The following is a 20815-nucleotide window of genomic DNA, read 5'->3' on the forward strand; positions in this document are numbered from 1 at the left end:
TCTAGATACCTAATGTTAGATCTGGGGGTCCCTAGTTGGCAATGGTATTCACCTTTGTCCAAATAGGGACCCTTACTTCTAAGTCAGGATAAGGGGATTACACTCCTTGATATCCCCTGTCACCCCCTTGGTAGCTTGGCACGAGCAGACAGGCTTATCCCAGAGGCAGTGTGTTAAGAATTTGTGAATATACACAGTAATACAGTGATAACACTACAGATGGACACAACACAGGTTTTATAAAAATAAGTATTCTTTATATAGACTTAAACACAAGACCACAAACGACAAAAATCTACAATACTACACTTAAGGTTGCTTAAAAGATGATTAAAGTCTCTTAGTTCAAGTTGTTGGTAAATGCGACAAAGTTCTCAACAAAGTACCTGGATGCGTAACGCAAAGTGAATAAAAGGCTTGCAATAGGGGAGATACGTCGGTTCCGTGACCCGGGGGAAAGTTTGCGTTCTTCCTCAATGCTTGATCAAAGTAGGGAACTCATCGTGAGCCTTACCGGTGCGGAGGTGATGCGTAGATTCTCGGCCTACGGGCCCGTTGCAGTGCGCAGGATGGCGCCTTGATGCGATGCAATGATCCGGTTGCGATAAGATGGAGCCCTTGATGCGGCGATGCGATGACGCCCTGGCAGCCTTGCGACAACTCTGTACTTGGAAGCCGCGACAGGCCCTGTGACGCGCTTCTCCGGTCATGCGATGGCGACTCTCTCAATGGCGTCACTCTTCTCCGGTGCTGCGACAGAAGGCAGCTTCGATGAAAACACGCTTCCTGGGAGATGCAGTGATGGCTCGCTTCCCTGGCGCTGCGACAATTTCAGTTGCGGCGGCGACGCGCTTCTTCTCGATGTGTCGCGCTTCCAGCTCCCAGTGGCACACAAGTGACTGGAGTCAGAATTCCCAGCAAGGAAATTCAGGAGGGAGCTGGAGGTGTAGTCTTTTGTCCCTGAGACTTCAGCAGGAGGCAAGCACATTTCAAGCCCTTGGAGAATATTCTGTAGATGAAAGTCCTTACAAAGTTCTTTCTCCTGTCCCTTGACAGTGAAGCAACCACTGCAGGCCAACCCAGAAAACAGCACACTGGCAGAGGGGCAGTCCAAGCTCCTGCAGCTTCCTTGGTTCTTCTCCGTGGCAGAAAGGTTTCTTGTTCCAGAAGTGATCTAATTTCTTGGGATCAGGGTCCCAATATTTATACCCCAAATCCTTTGTACTCTGAAGGCAGAGAGGCCTCTGCCTAGTCCAAACCAGTTCCTGCGCACTTTGTTTACAAGACTCTCTTCTTCCTTTCACTGTGCAGGGCAGAGACATCAGCCGCCCCACAGGAGGTGGAGCCAGCACAGGGGAGGGAAGATACAGCTCTGGAGCACTCTGTTGACATGATTCCTTCTCTCCTTTCACAGTGCAGGGCACAACGGCCCCAACAACCCTAGGATGCCTGGCTTCACCTTGGGGGTGCCCAGGAGTGGGCACTTCACAGGGAAAAGCCATGAAGGGTTCCACAGCGGTATGCGTACAAGCGCCGAGATACCCTCAACGGTCGATTTGTGCGCTATACAAGTACTACTGCATTTAAACATTTACAGAGACATCCCACAAGCCACAGGGGGTGAAGCCAGCATTGTAGAGGGAAGGCCCAGCCCTATTCAGGTCCAAGGTGCACTCCTCCCTCCCATCTGGATGTAAATCTCTCTATTCACCACTGGGCTGTCCCAGCCTGTCTCCGGAATTCCACAGCCCTGTCACTCACAAACCCAGACAAGGAATACACAACCCAGCAGAGGCAGGTTCAAATGGTTAGGCAAGCAAATACCTGCTTTCTAAAAGTGGTATTTGCAAACACAGAATATTAAAATAAACTTTACCAACAGATGTATTTTATTATTCTGAGTTCAGGCATACTAAATTCGAATTTCTACCATGTTCTCTTAGTCAGTTAGGATTATAAGAATGTAATAATCTATCTGCCCATTCTGCCCTATGAGAACAGGTAGCCTTCAATAGTGAAAAACGAAAATGGCTGTAATTCACTATTAGAACATACTACACACATCAGAGCATGTCCTACCTTATACTTACAATGCACCCTGCCCTTGGGCCTACCATAGGGGTGTCTAATATGAAGCAAAGGGAAGGTTTAGGGACTGGCAAGTGGGTGCACTTGGCCAAGTCGACAGGGCAGTGCTAGACTGCACATAGGCCTTGCAATGGCAGGCCTGAGACACATTTTACAATCTGCTTCTGTGAGTGGTACAACCAGTGCTGCAAGCCCACCAGCAGCATTTGACTTACAAGCCCTGGTCACACATGGTGCACTGTATTAGGGGCTGACAGATAAATCAAATAACCCAATCATGGAATCCAATCCGTATATCAATTTAACATGGGGAGCACTTTCACTGTGGCACTGATTAGCAGTGGCACAGTGCCCAAAGCATAAATCCAGCAAAAACATATCAAAACGGCGGAGGCAATCCATCAAAAATAGAAGGGAGACTCACGCCAATGATGTCAGGTCTAACACCTAACATGTCGTGAAAGGCAATATTAATAAGACAAACATGTTGGTTAGCGCATTAACGTTATGTCGAGAGGACTGAATTCAAGCAAGTCGCGTCACGTGCGGATCCTTGCTCTATCAGGATCATTAAAATTATTCTTTCTGACTCTTCCAATTCCCTTTTTTAACTCACAAGGTCTACTTGATTTACACTTTTGCACTTCTACACTCTCAAGGACCCTTACAGCCACTGCACCAAATGGCAAGGAATAAAAGATCTCCGCCAAAGAGCCCCTGCATAGGGTGCCCGTCGGGTATTGCAGCGCCGACCCGACGAGGAGCATGCCCGATGATGAAGCATGACACCCAGCGGGCTGGGTGTGTGAGGGCTCTCATTCTGAAATGAAGGATTCCCCATCCTTCCTCTCGTCTGACACCTTAGGATCTCGCCTCCCCTTTAATTTTTTATTCCTACTCCCCCACCCCCCTTAGGAACTGCATACGTTTTGTACTGTGACTAGGGCTCGTATGCTGGACCTTCTAAGCCTGTAGTCCCTCCTTCTTGATTGAATCAAAATATCCCTCACACACCACTGTGGACCCCCGCCTCCCACCTTCTTTATTTCTGTAGGCGAGTAGGACACATCCTCCTTCCTCCTCGGTGTTTCCACGCATTACGCCGCATTTACATCTTCCCTACATGTCACCCTTGGAGTAGTGTCACACCACTTCTCTTCCTTACTAACCGAAGAATCTACCGTCACCCCAACCCTGTGTTTACTTATGCCACCACCCCTCTTGCCTGACATCCTGCCACCATTTAGTCACTCTTTCTGCGTGTCATAATCTCGCTCCTCTTCTCCTTTACCACATTCCATCCCAGCAATGTCACAGGTAGCTCCCCACACCCCACAGCCCTGTCCCTCCATCGACAAGTGATATGACACTTCCCCCCGTTCCTGCCTTAAGGACATCACATTCCCTCCTCTGCCTTCTCTCCTGATGTCACGCTAGCATCTACCCTCCGCTAGTGATGTCACTCCCCTGCCTCTCCCGCCCCCGGTGTGATTGGCTTTGCACTGACAGGAGCGCGGGATGATGGCGGCGGCCGTTCGCCTGCTCCAGCAGCTGGGCTGCAGCTACCACAGTGTCGGCATGGAGTAGGAATGGTGGAGGGCGCCGCGCTGGGGGACCAGCAGCTCATCCTGCACAAGAGCGGGATGGAAATCACCACCCTGGCGAACCAGCAGAGACCAAGCGGCGAGGAGAGCTTCGCGCCGGGGGAGCAGCAGCTGCTCAGGTTCATGGACAGGATGGAGAGCATGTACACGGACGAGATGGAGAGCAGGTACACGGACGAGGTGGAGAGCATGCACGCGGACGAGGTGGAGAGCATGCACGCGGACGAGGTGGAGAGCATGCACGCGGACGAGATGGAGAGCAGGTACGCGGACGAGGTGGAGAGCAGGTACGCGGACGAGGAGGAGAGTACTGCGCTGGGGACCCAGCAGCTCCTCGTGCACACGGGCGAGGTGGAGAGCATGCACACGGACAGGGTGGAGAGCACGGCGCTTGGGACCCAGCAGCACTTCTGGTACACTGTCGGAATGGAAAGCACAGCACTGGAGGACGAGCAGCACCTTATGTACACCGGCGGGACAGAGACCAACGTACGGGAAGACCAGCGTCGCACCATGTACACGGACGGGGTGGAGAGCGGGGCGCTGGGGACCCAGCAGCACATCGTGTACACTGACGGGGTGGAGAGCACAGCCCTGGTGACCAAGCATCACACTATGTACACTGACTGGATGGAGAGCCCGGCGCTGGGGACCCAGCAGCGCTTCATGCACACGGACGGGATGGAGAACGGAGCGCTGGGGACCCAGCATCACACCATGTACACGGACGGGATGGAGAGCTGGGCGCTGGGGACCGAGCAACGCTTCATGCACACGGACGGGATGCAGAACGGAGCGCGAGAGGACCAACAGCGCCTTTTGGACCCTGGCGGCATAGAGAGCACCGCGCTCGAGGACCAGCAGCACACCCTGCGGACCCAGCATCACACCCTGGGGACCCAGCTGCACCCCGCGAGCGAGGGAGATGCACCGAGCGCGGCGGGAGAGGACCAGAACCGTTTCATGTCCTCGGGAGTTATCGTGACAGAGAGCACGGGGCAAGCATTCGAGTCAGAGCACCCCACGAACACGGAAGGGACAGAGAACGCGGTGCATGACTGGGGCGATCTTACATGCAGGAGCTTTATCGAGAGAAGGGCACTGGGGGAGCAGGAGCAACACATGGCCAACGATGCCGAGAGCGAGCCTCTGGGGGAGCAGCAGCAACTTACTCACAAGGAAGGTGAGGATAATGAGGTGATGGAGGAAAGGCATCACCCTATGGCCCTGGATGGAACACAGAGCCGCATTCTAGGGCACCAGCAGGGCCTCGTGTTCAAGGACTGTACAGGGATTGAGCGCACGATGCCCACACTTCGTGCACAGAGTGGAATCCTGGAGGTCCAGCAGCACCTCATTCCCATACACGAGCCAGAGAGGGAGGTCATGGGGGACCAGCAGCTCCTCGTGCCCACGAATGCCACCGAGAGGCAGGACGTGGGGGACAAGCAGCGCCTAATGCGCTTGGTTGGTAAAGAAAGTGTGGTTCTGGAGGACCAGCAACACCTAATGCACTTGGATGATGCAGAGAGTGTGGGTCTGGGGGACCAGCACCACCTAATGCCCTTGGATTACGCAGAGAGTCAGGTCGTGGATGACCAGCAGCACCTCATGCTCTTGGAGAGTAAAGAAAGTGTGGTTCCGGAGGACCAGCAGCACTGCGGGCTCTTGAATGTTACAGAAAGTGGGGTTCTGGAGGACCGGAAGCACTTATTGCCCTTGGATGGTACAGAGAGTGTGGCTCCAAGGGACCAGCGTCGGCTTATGTCATTGAATAGTACAACATCTGAGGTTCTGGATAACCAGCAACTCCTAATGCTCTGGGATGGTACCGAGTGTATGGTTCTTGAGAATCAGAAGCATCCAAAGCCCTTGGATGGCACAGAGAGTGTGGTTCTGGAGGACCAGCAGCACCTAATGGCCTTGGATGGCACAGAGAGTGTGGTTGTTGAGGACTGGCAGCACCTAATGCTCTTGGATGGTGCAGAGAGTGTAGTCCTGGGTGACCAGCCCCACCTCATTCCCTTGGATGGCGCAGAGAGTCAGGTCGTGGGTGACCAGCAGCACCTCATGCTCTTGAATGATACAGAGAGTGTGGCTCCAAGGGACCAGCTTATGTCCTTGAATAGTACGAAAACTGACGTGTTTGAGAACCAGCAACATCTCATGCTCTGGGATGGTACAAAGTGTGTGGTTCTTGAAGACCAACGGCACCCAAAGCCCTTGGGTGGTACAGAGAGTGTCGTTCTAGAGGACCAGCTGCACCTAATGCCCTTGGATGGTTCAGAGAGTGTGGTTCTGGAGGAATGGCAGAACCTAATACTCTTGGATGGCACAGAGAGTCATGTCGTGGGTGACCAGCAGCACCTACTGCCCTTCTATGGTACAGAGAGTGTAGTTCTGGAGGACCAGCGGGACCTTATGCTCTTGGATGGTACAGAGAGTGTGGCTCCAGGGGACCAGAATCAGCTTATTTCATTGAATAGTACAACAAGTGAGGCTCTGGAGGACCAGCAACGCCTCATGCTCTGGGATGGTGCAGAGTGTGTTGTTCTTGAGGACCAGCAGCACCTCAAGGCCTTGGATGGTACAAAGACCATGGTTCTGGAAGACCAGCAGCACCTCATGTTCAAGGGTGGTACAGAGAGTCATATCCTTGTTCACCAGCACCACTTCATGCCCTTGGATGGCACAGAGAGTCAGGCCGTGGCTGACCAGCAGCAACTCATGTTCCAGAATGATACAGGGAGTGTGCACCATCCCATGCCAAAGGACATATCAGAGATTGAGGATCTCGAGGACCAGCATGACAACATGTCTAAGGACAATACAATGAAGGAATCTTTCATGCCCATGAATGGTACCAAGGTTCAGATCCTAGAGGATAAGAATTACTTAATTCCCAAGGAGGGTCGAGAGGATGAGGTCCTTAGTGAGCAACAGCAGCACATGCCCAATGACGATACAGAGAATAAGGAACTGTGGAACCAACACCGCCCCTTGACCAAGGATTGTACTGAGCATTTGGTCATGAAAGACCAACCAGAACTCATGCCTATGGATGGCACAGTGGGTGAGTTCCTAAGGGACAAACAGGGGTTTATTGCAGTGGATGCTACAGAAAAGGAAGACCTAGATGACCAACAGCACTTCATGCCCAAGGATGGTGAAGAAAGGAAGGTCAGCATGCCAGTTAATGGCACAACAACAGTCTGTGTGGCACAGGAGGACCAACAGCACCTCATGTCCAAGGGCGGCACAGAGAGTGTGATCCTGGGAGACCAGTGGCAATCCAAGCCCAGGGTTGGTACAAAGAGTGAGCACTTCCTATCCAATGAAAGTGCAGACACCGAGGGCAAAGAGAAAAAGCAGCAACTCGTGTCCAAAGGCGGCTTGGAGAGTGAGGACTTGGAGGCCCAGCAGCACCTCATGCCCAAGGAAATGTTAGAGAGTGTGGGTCTTGCTGACCAGCAGGACCTCGTGTTCAAGCGTGGTACAGAGAGTGAGGTCTTCATGCCCCCGAACAGCACAGACAAGTATGGGAGAGAAAGTGAGGTCCTGGTAGACAAGAAGATTCTTATTCCCAACAATTGCACAGAGATTGAAGTCCAAGATGCGCATCACTGCTTCATGCCAAAGGAAAGTACAGGAAGTGAGGGTCTGGAGAACCAGCATCACATCTTGTCCAAACATGATACAGAGAATGACTTCATCATGCCCATAAATGAGACAAAGACAGAGGATGAGGTTCAGTGGGACTACCAGCAACTCAAGGATGGCACAAAGCATGAGGAACTTGGAGACCAGCATCAAGCCATGCCTACGGATGAAACAAAAAGGGATATTTTTACATCCAAAGATGGCACAGTGACTGAGAACCTGATAAACCAGCACCACCTCTTGCCCAAAGACAACACAAAGAGTGAGCATGACATATCCAACGAGTGTAAAGAAAATGATGTTCTTGAAGTTCAGCAGCATCCCCTTCCCTGGGATGTGGCAGAAACCAAGGGTGTGGTGGACAAAGAGCTCCTCTTGCACAAGGATGGCACAGAAGGTGAGATCATCATGCCTAAGATAGACACAGAAACTGGGATAATTGAAGATCCTCAGCAGCGAACACCCAATGATGTTACAGAGGCCCTAAAGGAAAAGCAATGCCTTATGCGAAAGGAGGATACCAGGAGTGAGTTCCTTCTACCCTTGAAGGGTAAAGAAAGTGAGGCCATATGGGACCAGCAGCATCACATGGTCTTGGAGGACCAGCATCATCTCATTTGTGATCTACAACTCCTACTACCCATGGACAGTATCGAGGTGCTAAAAGTTGACCAGCACTTCCTTGCAAAGGAAGGTTCAAAAGGTGACATCCTGAAGGACCAACAGCATTTCATGTCCAAGTGTGTAACGGAGAAAAAGCATCTCATACCCAAGGATGATGCCACGAGTGAGGATCAGAAGTGCTTTATTCCCAATCCCATGGAAACTAAACAGATCAGGGTCATGGAGGACCTGCAGCACCTCATGCATAAACATAGTAAAATAAATGAAATTCCGGGAGACCACCAGGACCTCAGGTGCAAGGACAGTATGAAGAGTGAGCTCCTCATGCAGGAAGGTATTGGGAGTGAGTTCCTGAAGGACAATAAGTACTTGATTACCAAAGATGAAAGAGAGAGTGAGGTCCTTGTGGGCCAACGTCCCCTCTTCTTCGAAGACGGCAGAGAAAGCACAAGCCTTGGGGACCAAGAACACCTCATGACAAAGTATAGTATGGAAAATAAGGTACTGCGGGAACAGAAGGACCTCATGACCAAAGATGGTACAAAGTGTGTGTTCCTGGAAGACCAACAGGTTCTCATACCCCTGGATGTTACAGAGAGTGAGGTCCTGGGAGACGAGCAGCAGCTTATGCCAGTGGGTGGCAGATTGAATGAAGTCCTGGGGTACCAACAGCACTTATTGACAAAGGAAGATGAAGATAGTAAAGTTATCACGCCCATGAATGGTACAGAGAATGAGGCCCGAGAGGTTAAGCAGTATACCATGCCCAAGGGCGACACAGAGACTGTGGTCCGGGGAGACGAGCAGCAAACCATGCCCAAAGTTGTTGAAAATAGTGAACTTGTTATGCATCAGGATGGTACAAAGAGTGCAGTCCCAAAGGACCAGCTCCACCTAATGCCCAATGATTTCACAGAGAGTGAGGGTCTTGGAGTCCATCATCACCTCATGCACAATGAGAGTAAAGAGAGTGAACCACTCATGTCCAGTATTGTCACAGAGTGTGAAGTCCTGGAAGACCAGCAGCATCTCAAGCCCAAGGAAATTACAAATTGTGATATTCTAGGTTATCAACAGCACCTTTTGTTCAAGGGTGATATAGAGAGTATGGGATTTGGGGATCACCAGAACGTTATCACAAAGGATGCTACAGATACTGAAGGCCAGCAGCATCTCATGCCCAAAGATGGTACAGGCAATGAGGTTTTGGAAGACCAACAGAACTTCATAGACATGGAGGATACAGCGAGTGAGTTCCTTATACTCAATGATGTCACAGAGTATGAGGTCATGGAGAACCAGAAGAACCTCATGACCAGGGATGGTGTAGAGAGTGAAGTCCTGGAAGACCAACGGCACCTTGTACCCAAGAAAACTAGAGAATGTGAGGTCTTCGGGGATGAGTGGCAGTTTATGCTCAAGGAAGTTTCAGACTGCGAGATTCTAAAGGTTCAGCAGCACCTCATGCCCAACGATGGTACAGGCAGTGAGATTCTGGAAGACCAAAAGAACTTCATGGACATGGAGCATTCAGAAAATGTGCTCCTTATACTCAATGATGCCACAGAGTATGAAGTCATGGAGAACCAGCAGCATCTCATGACCAGGGATGGTGTAGAGAGTGACGCCCTGGAAGACCAACGTCACCTTGTACAGAAGAAAATTAGAGAATGTGAGGTCTTTGGGGACGAGCAGCTGTTTGTGCTCGAAGAAGTTACAGACTGCGAGATTCTAAAGGATCAGCAGCACCCCATGCCCAATGATTGTACAGGCAGTGAGGTTCTGGAAGACCAACAGAACTTCATGTACATGGAGGATACAGAGAGTGAGCTCCTCATTCTCAATGATGCCACAGAGCATGAAGTTATGGAGAACCAGCAGAATCTCATGACCAGGGATGGTGTAGAGAGTGACGTCCTGGAAGACCAACTCCATCTTGTACCGAAGAAAATTAGAGAATGTGAGGTCTTTCGGGACGAGCAGCAGTTTGTGCTCGAAGAAGGTACAGACTTCCAGATTCTAAAGGATCAGCAGCACCTCATGCCCAACGATGGTACAGGCAGTGAGATTCTGGAAGACCAACAGAACTTCATGGACATGGATCATACAGAGAGTGAGCTCCTTATACTTAATGATGCCACAGAGTATGAAGTCATGGAGAACCAGCAGCATCTCATGACCAGGGATGGTGTTGAGAGTGAGGTCCTGGAAGACCAACACCACCTTGTACCCAAGAAAATTAGAGAATGTGAGGACTTCGGGGACGAGCAGCAGTTTGTGCTCAAGGAAGTTACAGACTGCAAAATTCTAAAGTATCAGCAGCATCTCATGCCCAACGATGGTACAGGCAGTGAGGTTCTGGAAGACCAACAGAACTTCATGGACAAGGAGGATACAGAGAGTGAGCTCCTCATACTCAAAAATGCCACAGAGTATGAGTTCATGGAGAACCAGCAGAATCTCATGACCAGGGATGGTGTAGAGAGTGACGTCCTGGAAGATCAACGCCACCTTGTACCCAAGGAAATTAGAGAATGTGAGGTCTTTGGGGATGAGCAGCTGTTTGTGCTCGAAGAAGTTACAGGCAGCGAGATTCTAAAGGATCAGCAGCACCTCATGCCCAATGATTGTACAGGCAGTGAGGTTCTGGAAGACAAACAGAATTTCATGGACTTGGATCATACAGAGAGTGAGCTCCTCATACTCAATAATGCCACAGAGTATGAGTTCATGGAGAACCAGCAGAATCTCATGACCAGGGATGGTGTAGAGAGTGAAGTCCTGGAAGACCAACGCCACCTTGTACCCAAGAAAATTACAGAATGTGAGGACTTCGAGGACGAGCAGCAGTTTGTGCTCAAGGAAGTTACAGACTGCGAGATTCTAAAGGATCAGCAGCACCTCATGCCCAACGATGGTACAGGTAGTGAGGTTCTGGAAAACCAACAAAACTTCATGGACATGGAGGATACAGAGAGTGAGCTCCTCATTCCCAATGATGCCACAGAGCATGAAGTTATGGAGAACCAGCAGAATCTCATGACCAGGGATGGTGTAGAGAGTGACGTCCTGGAAGACCAACTCCATCTAGTACCGAAGAAAATTAGAGAATGTGAGGTCTTTCGGGACGAGCAGCAGTTTGTGCTCGAAGAAGGTACAGACTTCCAGATTCTAAAGGATCAGCAGCACCTCATGCCCAACGATGGTACAGGCAGTGAGATTCTGGAAGACCAACAGAACTTCATGGACATGGATCATACAGAGAGTGAGCTCCTTATACTTAATGATGCCACAGAGTATGAAGTCATGGAGAACCAGCAGCATCTCATGACCAGGGATGGTGTAGAGAGTGAGGTCCTGGAAGACCAACGCCACCTTGTACCCAAGAAAATTAGAGAATGTGAGGACTTCGGGGACGAGCAGCAGTTTGTGCTCAAGGAAGTTACAGACTGCAAAATTCTAAAGTATCAGCAGCATCTCATGCCCAACGATGGTACAGGCAGTGAGGTTCTGGAAGACCAACAGAACTTCATGGACATGGAGGATACAGAGAGTGAGCTCCTCATACTCAATAATGCCACAGAGTATGAGTTCATGGCGAACCAGCAGAATCTCATGACCAGGGATGGTGTAGAGAGTGACGTCCTGGAAGACCAACGCCACCTTGTACCCAAGGAAATTAGAGAATGGGAGGTCTTTGGGGATGAGCAGCTGTTTGTGCTCGAAGAAGTTACAGGCTGCGAGATTCTAAAGGATCAGCAGCACCTCATGCCCAATGATTGTACAGGCAGTGAGGTTCTGGAAGACAAACAGAACTTCATGGACTTGGATCATACAGAGAGTGAGCTCCTCATACTCAATAATGCCACAGAGTATGAGTTCATGGAGAACCAGCAGAATCTCATGACCAGGGATGGTGTAGAGAGTGACGTCCTGGAAGACCAACGTCACCTTGTACCCAAGAAAATTACAGAATGTGAGGACTTCGAGGACGAGCAGCAGTTTGTGCTTAAGGAAGTTACAGACTGCGAGATTCTAAAGGATCAGCAGCACCTCATGCCCAACGATGGTACAGGTAGTGAGGTTCTGGAAAACCAACAAAACTTCATGGACATGGAGGATACAGAGAGTGAGCTCCTCATTCCCAATGATGCCACAGAGCATGAAGTTATGGAGAACCAGCAGAATCTCATGACCAAGGATGGTGTAGAGAGTGACGTCCTGGAAGACCAACTCTATCTTGTACCGAAGAAAATGAGAGAATGTGAGGTCTTTCGGGACGAGCAGCAGTTTCTGCTCAAAGAAGGTACAGACTGCAAGATTCTAAAGGATCAGCAGCACCTCATGCCCAATGATGGTACAGGCAGTGAGGTTCTGGAAGACAAACAGAACTTCATGGACATGGATCATACAGAGAGTGAGCTCCTTATACTCAATGATGCCACAGAGTATGAGGTCATGGAGAACCAGCAGCATCTCATGGCCAGGGATGGTGTGGAGAGTGACCTCCTGGAAGACCAACGCCATCTTGTACCCAAGGAAATTAGAGAATTTGAGGTTTTTGGGGACGAGCAGCAGTTTGTGCTCAAGGAAGTTACAAACTGCGAAATTCTAAAGTATCAGCAGCACCCCATGCCCAACGATGGTACAGGCAGTGAGGTTCTGGAAGACCAACAGAACTTCATGGACAAGGAGGCTACAGAGAGTGAGCTCCTCATACTCAATAATGCTACAGAGTATGAGTTCATGGAGAACCAGAAGAATCTCATGACCAGGGATGGTGTAGAGAGTGACGTCCTGGAAGACCAATGCCACCTTGTACCCAAGGAAATTAGAGAATTTGAGGTTTTTGGGGACGACCAGCTGTTTGTGCTCGAAGAAGTTACAGGCTGCGAGATTCTAAATGATCAGCAGCAACTTTTGTTCAAGGGTGATACGGAAAGCATGGAATTTGGGAAACACCAGGATATCATGACCAAGGTTTACACAGACTCTGAATTCATGGAAGGCCAGCAATACCCTACGTCCAGTGATGGTGCAGAGAGAGAATTCTTTGGCGTTGAGAAGCGCCTCATGACCAAGTGCAGAGAAAAGATTGAAGACCTGCAAGAGCAGCAACACTTTATACCCAATGAAAGTAGGGAGAGTGATATCCAAGAAGCCCAACACAAGCTTCTCCTGCTCAAAGATTATTTAATGAGTGAAGTCCTTGGAGACGAGGAACAATGCACTGACAAGAAGGCAAAGAATGAGCCACTTCTACTCGAGAATGATAGAGAGAACGATACTCTGGAGAAGGACCAGATCCACATGAACAATACAGAAAGAGAGGTCATAAGACAGGGGCAACCTTTCATGTCTAAGGACAATGCAGTGAGTAAGGTCCTAACTTGCAAACAGAATCTCATCATCAAGGAAGGTACAGAGAGTGAGATTACAGAGAACAGGCAAAACCTCATACTCAAGGAGGGTACAGAGAGTGAGGTTCAGGGATGCCAACAGAATTTAATGAGCAAGGAGGGTACAGAAAGTGAGCTCCTCATACCTAATGATGTCATAGTGGATGAGGTCCTGGAGGACCAGAACCATCTAATAAGCAGGGAAGATACAGAGAAAGAGGTACTGGAAGACCGTCTGCACCTTGAACCCAAGAGAGAAGGAGAAAGTGAGGTTTCGGAGGACCAACAGTACGTCATGTCCCAGGATGCTTCACACAAAGCGAGTGTAGGATTTGGGAACCCACAGAACAATATGGCCACGAACACTGAAGTGCTGGAAGGCCAGAAACACCTCATTCCCAATAATTGTGCTGAGAGTGAGTTCTTAGGGGACCTGAAATATCTTGAGGACATTTTAAAGATTGAAGACTTGCAAGAGAAGCAGCAATGTGTATCCAGTGATGGTAGAGAGAGTGATATCCAGAAGGTCCAACTACTTTTACCATCCAAAGATTATATAGAGAGTGATGTCTCTGGAGATGAGCAGCAACCCATAGCCAAGAACAATAGAAGTAATGAGCTAATCCGATCCACGACTGGCATAGAGAGAGAGGTCCTGGACGAGAATCAACAGCTGTTCCCAAAAATGGATTCAGAAAGTGAGGTCTGGAGGGACCAGCAGAATTTCATGCCTAACAGCAGTAGAGCAAGTATGAGTTTGGTGGACAAGCAGTACCTTATGATCAAGGATGGTAACGACACGGAGATCGTGGGAGTCCAGCAGCACTTCATGCACAAAGAAAGTTCAATGAGTCAGGTCCTGAAAGGCAATGAGCTCCTCTTTTCCAAGGACGTTGCAGAGAGTGCGGTCCTAGTGAGCCAGGAGAACCTCACACCCCTGGACAGTACAGAGACTGAGGTCTTGAAGGACCAGCAGCACCTCATGCCCAAGGATGGCGCAGACAGTGGTGTTGAGAAAAGTCAGGAGTACCTCATGTTTAGAAATGGCAGAGAAAGTGAGACAATTATGGATCCAAAGACTCTGATGTCCATGGGCAGCACAGAGAGTGACGTCACTAGGGACCAGAATCATCTCATGCCCAAGGAGGGCTTGGAGCATGCGGTCTTGCAGAACCAGCAACATGTCTTATGCAATGGAGGCATACAGACCACAGTCCTGGGGGACCAGCAGCGCCTCGTGTGTGGGAGTGATATAGAAAATGCGATTCTGGGGGACCAGCAGCAGCTCATGGTCTTCCTGCAGAAGTTGAAGGATGTCTTTGATGTTTGTGATGAGGACGCAGACGGCTTCATTCGTGTGGAACATTTCATTGCTCTGGGGCTGCAGTTTGGCCAAGGAGAAGAGGTGAGTGGTGATGTGAGGTCAGGGGAGGGTGAAATGTACAACCGCAGCGCACTGTCAATCTCACAGAACAATGTTATTTTGTACCCATGCTATGCTCCTTACCTCATTAATCGCAGAATATTTTCCATGGTTTTTGCTGCCCTACCGTAAAATGCCAGTGCATTGTCCATCATACCACCCATCCCCTGTGCATGTGAACTAAGACACACAAATATACACAAGCCAATTAATTTGACATATATTTTGCTTCGTAAATCAGAACCACTAGCAAACCTACATTTGGCAAGATGTCCACTGATATCCTACCCCTTAGCAAAGAGGCGTATCTCAGCAGTCAGATCAGAAGCCATCCAATGCCTGCTGGCAAGTCACTACACAAACCAACAGAAGACGAGATTGTTTAAATAAGTTAAGCATATTTATATTGTTGTCGTTTATATTTTAGTTTCATCAAGTTGTTCTCAGGCAGCCATTAAAAACGTGTAACACACTACACAGAATTTATGACCATGTTTAAAGCAGCTTTTTTTGGTTAATTTAGTGCAGGTTTAAAGCAACACATAGAATGACTACTATCACACATATAAATGTAGAGAGGGAACATTTAGATGACACTTTTTTTCCATTGTAAATCACATATATCCCTTTCACAAACAGCAGTGTAATTGAGCTCAAATTGAAAACATTTCGAAATGAAGGTTAACACATTTACAGCTTGTACTTCTCTCTGACAATGACTGCATAATACACTGCTGCTTGTAGTTTGCTTTTAAGAGTGGATGATGGCTATCAATCACACCCTGAGTATTAATCTCAAAAGGAGACATTCGACAGGCTAAACACCCCCGCTGTCATACCACACACAAGGGCATGAACACCAAGTCATTTGAAGTTAGAATGTTATTCTGGCGCTAGGAGGTAGCCATTTTGCTGTATGTCACATAGACAGGAACATCACTGCTGCAGGACTTTGTCACAGTGCACCAGGTCTCGTGGTGCCTGAACTGCGAACCGGTGCTGCTCCCAACAGCCATTGCTGGAGCTGGCCCCATTCCTCACTCATTGGGGGAGGGAAAGGGGTCTGTTTGTATGTTGTTGTTTTTCCTAGCCCAACTGTTATAGCCCTGTTCCTCCACCAGGCAGTTGGAGACGGCAACTGGGTTTCTGAATGGCACAACTATTAGGTGCACTTAAGATGTCGCGTGACACGGTACCACCTTACAGAATTTACTTTGACAGAAGCACAACCCAGATGATCCACAGTGAAATTGCGCAGGGGATCAAAAATGACGTTTATGGAGAATGCCCTGTTTCTGGGCATGTGCTTTGTAGTTTTATTTAACAAATCGGTCATTTTGTGAGAGTTGTGGCATTGGGCCTTTTTCGACCAGCGCACACGATGGTAATGATTTGGTGATTGTTCCGTGAAAGAGTGAATTAGAGCATACGTCTATTCCTTATTTACACACGGGAACGCGCGTTCAGGGGTACAGAGTGCACGCTGTAGTGCACGCGTTTTTTGGAACGCTGTCATGTGGAAATCAGCGCCGAATATCTAAATAGCGTCATGGGAAAATATTTATAATAATAATATGGTTGTTGTCTTTCTGCGCTGTTTAGTAAAAATCATGAGTAACGTCTGATACTTTAGTAAGTGGGCTTCAAATTTTCATTTTCAACAGCTTTGTTTGGTGTGAAAACCAGGAAACCATCACTGAACAATAAAACCTGCACAGGAGAGGGAGAGGCCGCTTTACCTCTGTGTCATGCTGGGGCAAAGCCCCCCGGAGCGGCGACAGGGCCGGCCTTAGGGCAGTGCGACTGGTGCGGCTGCACTGGGTGCTACCCTGTGGAGGGGGCGCTGACCTCCGAGGGTGGGGGGCAATGTGCTTAGCAATAACTTATAGTTGGAGTGAGATATGAGGGGCACTTTTGCCGGGTGGTAGTGAGAGAATCGGAGGAGGCGGTCATAGGGGGTGGGGGGCTCAAAAATGATTGTTGCACTGGGCCCCACAGGTGCTAAAACCGGCCCAGGCTCAGCCACAGACAAACACCACGCTCCACACATTACTGATTTCCCCTCGGGTGGTATTATCTATTGCTCTTTGTAAGCCCTTATAACCAATTTTGTGTTAACCCAGGTAGGAGCGTAGCAGCCACTGTTGCAGCAGGTGCAGTAGCACCGTGGCCCAGGGGCCTGAGGGACCCCGCCACTGAAAACTGATTATTGCTGTATTTTACAGTTCAAACTTTGGTGCGGGTGGAGGGGGCATTTCCTTTCTTGCACCAGGGTCCATGACACACTGATTGTGCTTCTTGGGTCCGTCACGTGACACATTTCACATGGGGGTAAAGAGACTTCATTTTCTTCATATTCCGATCCTGTTTAAGCAGGTAAATGGAGTGCGACTTCACCCTTAACTTATATGTATGCTTTAGTGTATGCTAATTGAGTATCCAGTTTATTCACACTGACTACACGCCTCCATATACATAAAATTAGAGACACTGGCATCGTAAATCGTAAATCATACGTTCTTATATAGCGCCTTTCACCGTAAGGTCTCAAGGCGCTTGCTTTGGGAACCCATCCTGGCCTTTCCCTGCGAGATTACCCCTACTAGGCATCCCCAAGGTGAAGACCAGGCATCCCATTGCGGTGGGGCAGTTGTGGAGATTAAGCAAGCTATTGCCCAGAGTTGCAGAGTGTGAACCCACGATTCTAGTAGGCCCCGAGGCGAGAAGTCCGTGGACATTTTGAGCTCAAGGCCATGCCTTACATATTTGTACATATTTGTACACGAGGAAGTGCGGTTCCAGTCCATGTTTTTCTTTGAATCTGGAGACTCGTAGTCCTGTTTGATAATGCAGTATACATGACTCCAAGTTCCAGAATTCAAAGAAAACACCTGGAAGGGAGCAGCAAATCACCCATGGGCCGTGGTAACTTGACAGGGCTGGTCATCGTGTACAAGGTACTGGCACACGAGGACACAAACACGTTTATTAATAGAAGGATTTAACGCTCCTAATTTTTAGCACTTGTGTGTAGATTGGTTTCATTGAACTAAAAACGTATACTTCATGTACTATTTACCTTGGAATGTAACCTTTTTATTTTTCAGTTTGTAACAATCTTCTGAAATAACTTTTTTGTTTACATCCATTGTCAGACATTATATGTTTGCAAATGTTATGGGTCACTGCAACACTCCCATGGGCCCCACTAGTTTTGGTTGGCAGTCCCGTGTTTGTGTCATTAAAGAAAACCAAGCAGTTGTACAATCCGTCTGCAACCACGTAACCCTATTTAAACACCTCGAATCCAAAATATGAGTCATATTTTCACCATTACTTTTGTGTTACAAAGCATTTTATGGTCTTAAATCTGATAGTACCTTTCTCCATAATCATTAATATGTGAGATAATGTTTGACACATTAATACTTCTTTTTGATTTGTTCTTTAATACCTTATTGAAGCCCTTAGTATTTTGTTTTAGTAAAGAAGTTCTTTATGCCCAATTTCAAAAACATGTAATATCAATGTTTTTGTTAAATCCAGCATTCAATTTGAATAAGAATGTGGCAGAAAATGTGAAGGCAGAATGTTTGTACCTTTAATGTTTAATTGTGTGTGCGAATGTACATTACTTTGAGGGTGGAAACCATGTACATAACAACCATGAGTTTACAAAGGGAAAATATTCGCCTGGTGTAGGCCCCATTAGACAACGGTGTTGCTTGAAGCTGACTGTCTTGCTTGAGCCCCTAGACATTTAGGTTGCTGTGAAGTCAGCCATTTGACATGTAATGGTCCATAAAAAGTGAATGAATCTTAGGTAACCAAGTTCGGTCATGATTAGAATTTGGCTGTAGTCGCGTTTCGGGCATAAAATCCCGTTTGCACCCCAACAGGAAATAGAAATTGGGCACAAATCGGGATTGATGCAGTATTTAAAACCCATACAAATTAGGTGGAATAGCAGTGAATATCGAAAATTTGCACATTTTGGAACCTGTGATTTCCTTTCTAATTTATGAGTAATTCTCCGTTCTAAGGCGCCAATCTTGGAATCAGTGTAAATCACACAAATACATATTATGGTGCCCCGTGCAAATGGCAATTAGTGCATACTTTGCACCCATATTTTGAGAGCCAATGAGGTCAGATGGATAGGTAAGTTATATTGAAGTAAAAAAAAAAGTGATGGGTGGACTGCTTGAAATAAACTCAGGCACTAGTAATTACTTAGGGCCTCATCCCAGTCTTTCTTTTTCTTTGCCTACCATGCCACCCCAAACTAGACCCAGCCATTTCCAAAAAAATCTTGGTCCTAGTCCAATAGGAACAGTCCAGCCTAAACTTCCAAGCTAGGTCCTCCCCGAACCAAACACAAGCAACACAAGACCGGTTTCAACCTAGTTGGGCCTGTCCAGTCAGGTGCAGCTTGGTTCTAGTGACACAGTGTTAACCAGCATGAGAGCAGCCCTAGGATTGGAGAGAGCGGCCTCTGTCAGCGTTAACAAGAGCACTGCAGGATTTTGCTTTCTCTAATCCAGCTGTCTCAAGACAGCTGGTTTAAAGAGGTTTAAAGTGTGCATGTGTGGCTGGCCTTCGCAAGACAGTTAGCCAGAGACATATGCACTTTAAACAAGTCCACAGGCAGCCCACCCTCCTCCTCCCTGCTGCTGCCATTCAGCAGGCCTCGTCCTGTCCAGACACTTTGTTTGGGATGGGTTGATGAAAAATAAAATGGTAATCAATTAATTTAATTACCATTTTATTTTTCATCTCTAGGGCATTTCAGTGTGGTGAAGCTCCTCCGCTGTAACGGAGGAGCCGCCATGGGTGGGCTGAGTTGAGCAAAGATTACAAGATATGACATTGTAACCAAACTTTGCCGAGTGTTAATGTGCTCTTAAGAAAACAGAGCATGAGTTAGATTTCCCATTTTCGTTGCATTAAGAATTCCAAGGACAGCCACACTCCCCACCCACCACCCACGGTTACAAATGACACAACTCGGATTCATGGCACGAGGCTACTCGCCTACACACTAAAATCATGCCTCGGTGGGGGAGAGGAAGGCTCATGCAATACACAATAAGGCAGTGATTGGCACGTGCTGGGAAGTCACTAGCAAGTTGATCTAGGGAAGCAGAAATTGTTGACTACAGGTGAGTGAGGCACTGTGACAACACAATCACCTGCAAAATATCCAAAAATTGTCTGAGAGGCTCAACACGCACCTGAGAGTGAGTTACAAGAAGATTTAATTAGACAAGCATGCTTCAATTTCTTTGGAACTATTATCTTTATGACAGCCTGTATTAATATAAAAGACATAACACATTCTGAAAAAAAGCATATGTTATATGTTGGACGTTATGGTTGTATCCGACCACATGTTTATGGGTTTGTGGGTCAAGCTCTCTGCAAAGCCAATTTATGTTATTATTATTATTATTAGTTAGCATTTGTTAAGCGCATAGCTACCCGCAGGCATCCCAGCGCCAGTGAAAGCAAGCAGATTTAGTTAGGGGTTCTAAGACATATTCTGGAATAGCTAGGTCTTCAATTGCTTCCGAAAGGAAAGATGATAGGCCGTTGATCGAAGATGACTAGGAAGGGTGTTCCATAATCTAGAGGCGTTGTAAGAGAAAGAGCGGCCCCTGGAGCGGGCTCTCTTAATTTTGGGTACAGATGCCAGAAACAAATTGGTTGAACGGAGACATCTTAAGGGGCAATAGAAGGTGCTGAGGGAGTGATTGATTTTGGGACCTTTCCCCCAGAGGGTCTTATGAGCTATACATAATGATTTAAATATTATGCATTCATTTATTGGCAGCCAGTGCAGTGTTTTAATAGCAGGCTGGGCAGAGTAAGTTTTGGGCAGTACTGCACCACTTGCAGTTTCCTTCTAATGGATTTAGGGGCACCCAGGTAGAGGGAATTCCCATAGTCCAGGCGGGAGAGAACCAGCGCCTGAATCATAACTCTCTGAGCGGGTAACGGAAGAAGTGGTAGAATTT

At 48.0% G+C, this 20815-nt stretch overlaps 1 protein-coding gene across 1 annotated transcript in view; it reads left to right on the forward strand.

Annotated features, from left to right (window-relative positions):
* The first annotated feature begins 3677 nt into the window (after positions 1-3677).
* Positions 3678-20815, forward strand: part of RAB11FIP4 (RAB11 family interacting protein 4) — a 1047208-nt gene continuing 1030070 nt past the window's right edge. Inside the window, exon 1 of the mRNA XM_086929407.1 lies at positions 3678-14780. Coding sequence (XP_086785533.1) covers positions 3678-14780 — 11103 coding nt within the window. The remainder of the gene's footprint in view (positions 14781-20815) is intronic.

This window comes from Lissotriton vulgaris, chromosome 7 (genome assembly GCF_964263255.1).
Source record: "Lissotriton vulgaris chromosome 7, aLisVul1.2, whole genome shotgun sequence".
In the NCBI taxonomy this organism is placed as follows: Eukaryota; Metazoa; Chordata; class Amphibia; order Caudata; family Salamandridae; genus Lissotriton; species Lissotriton vulgaris.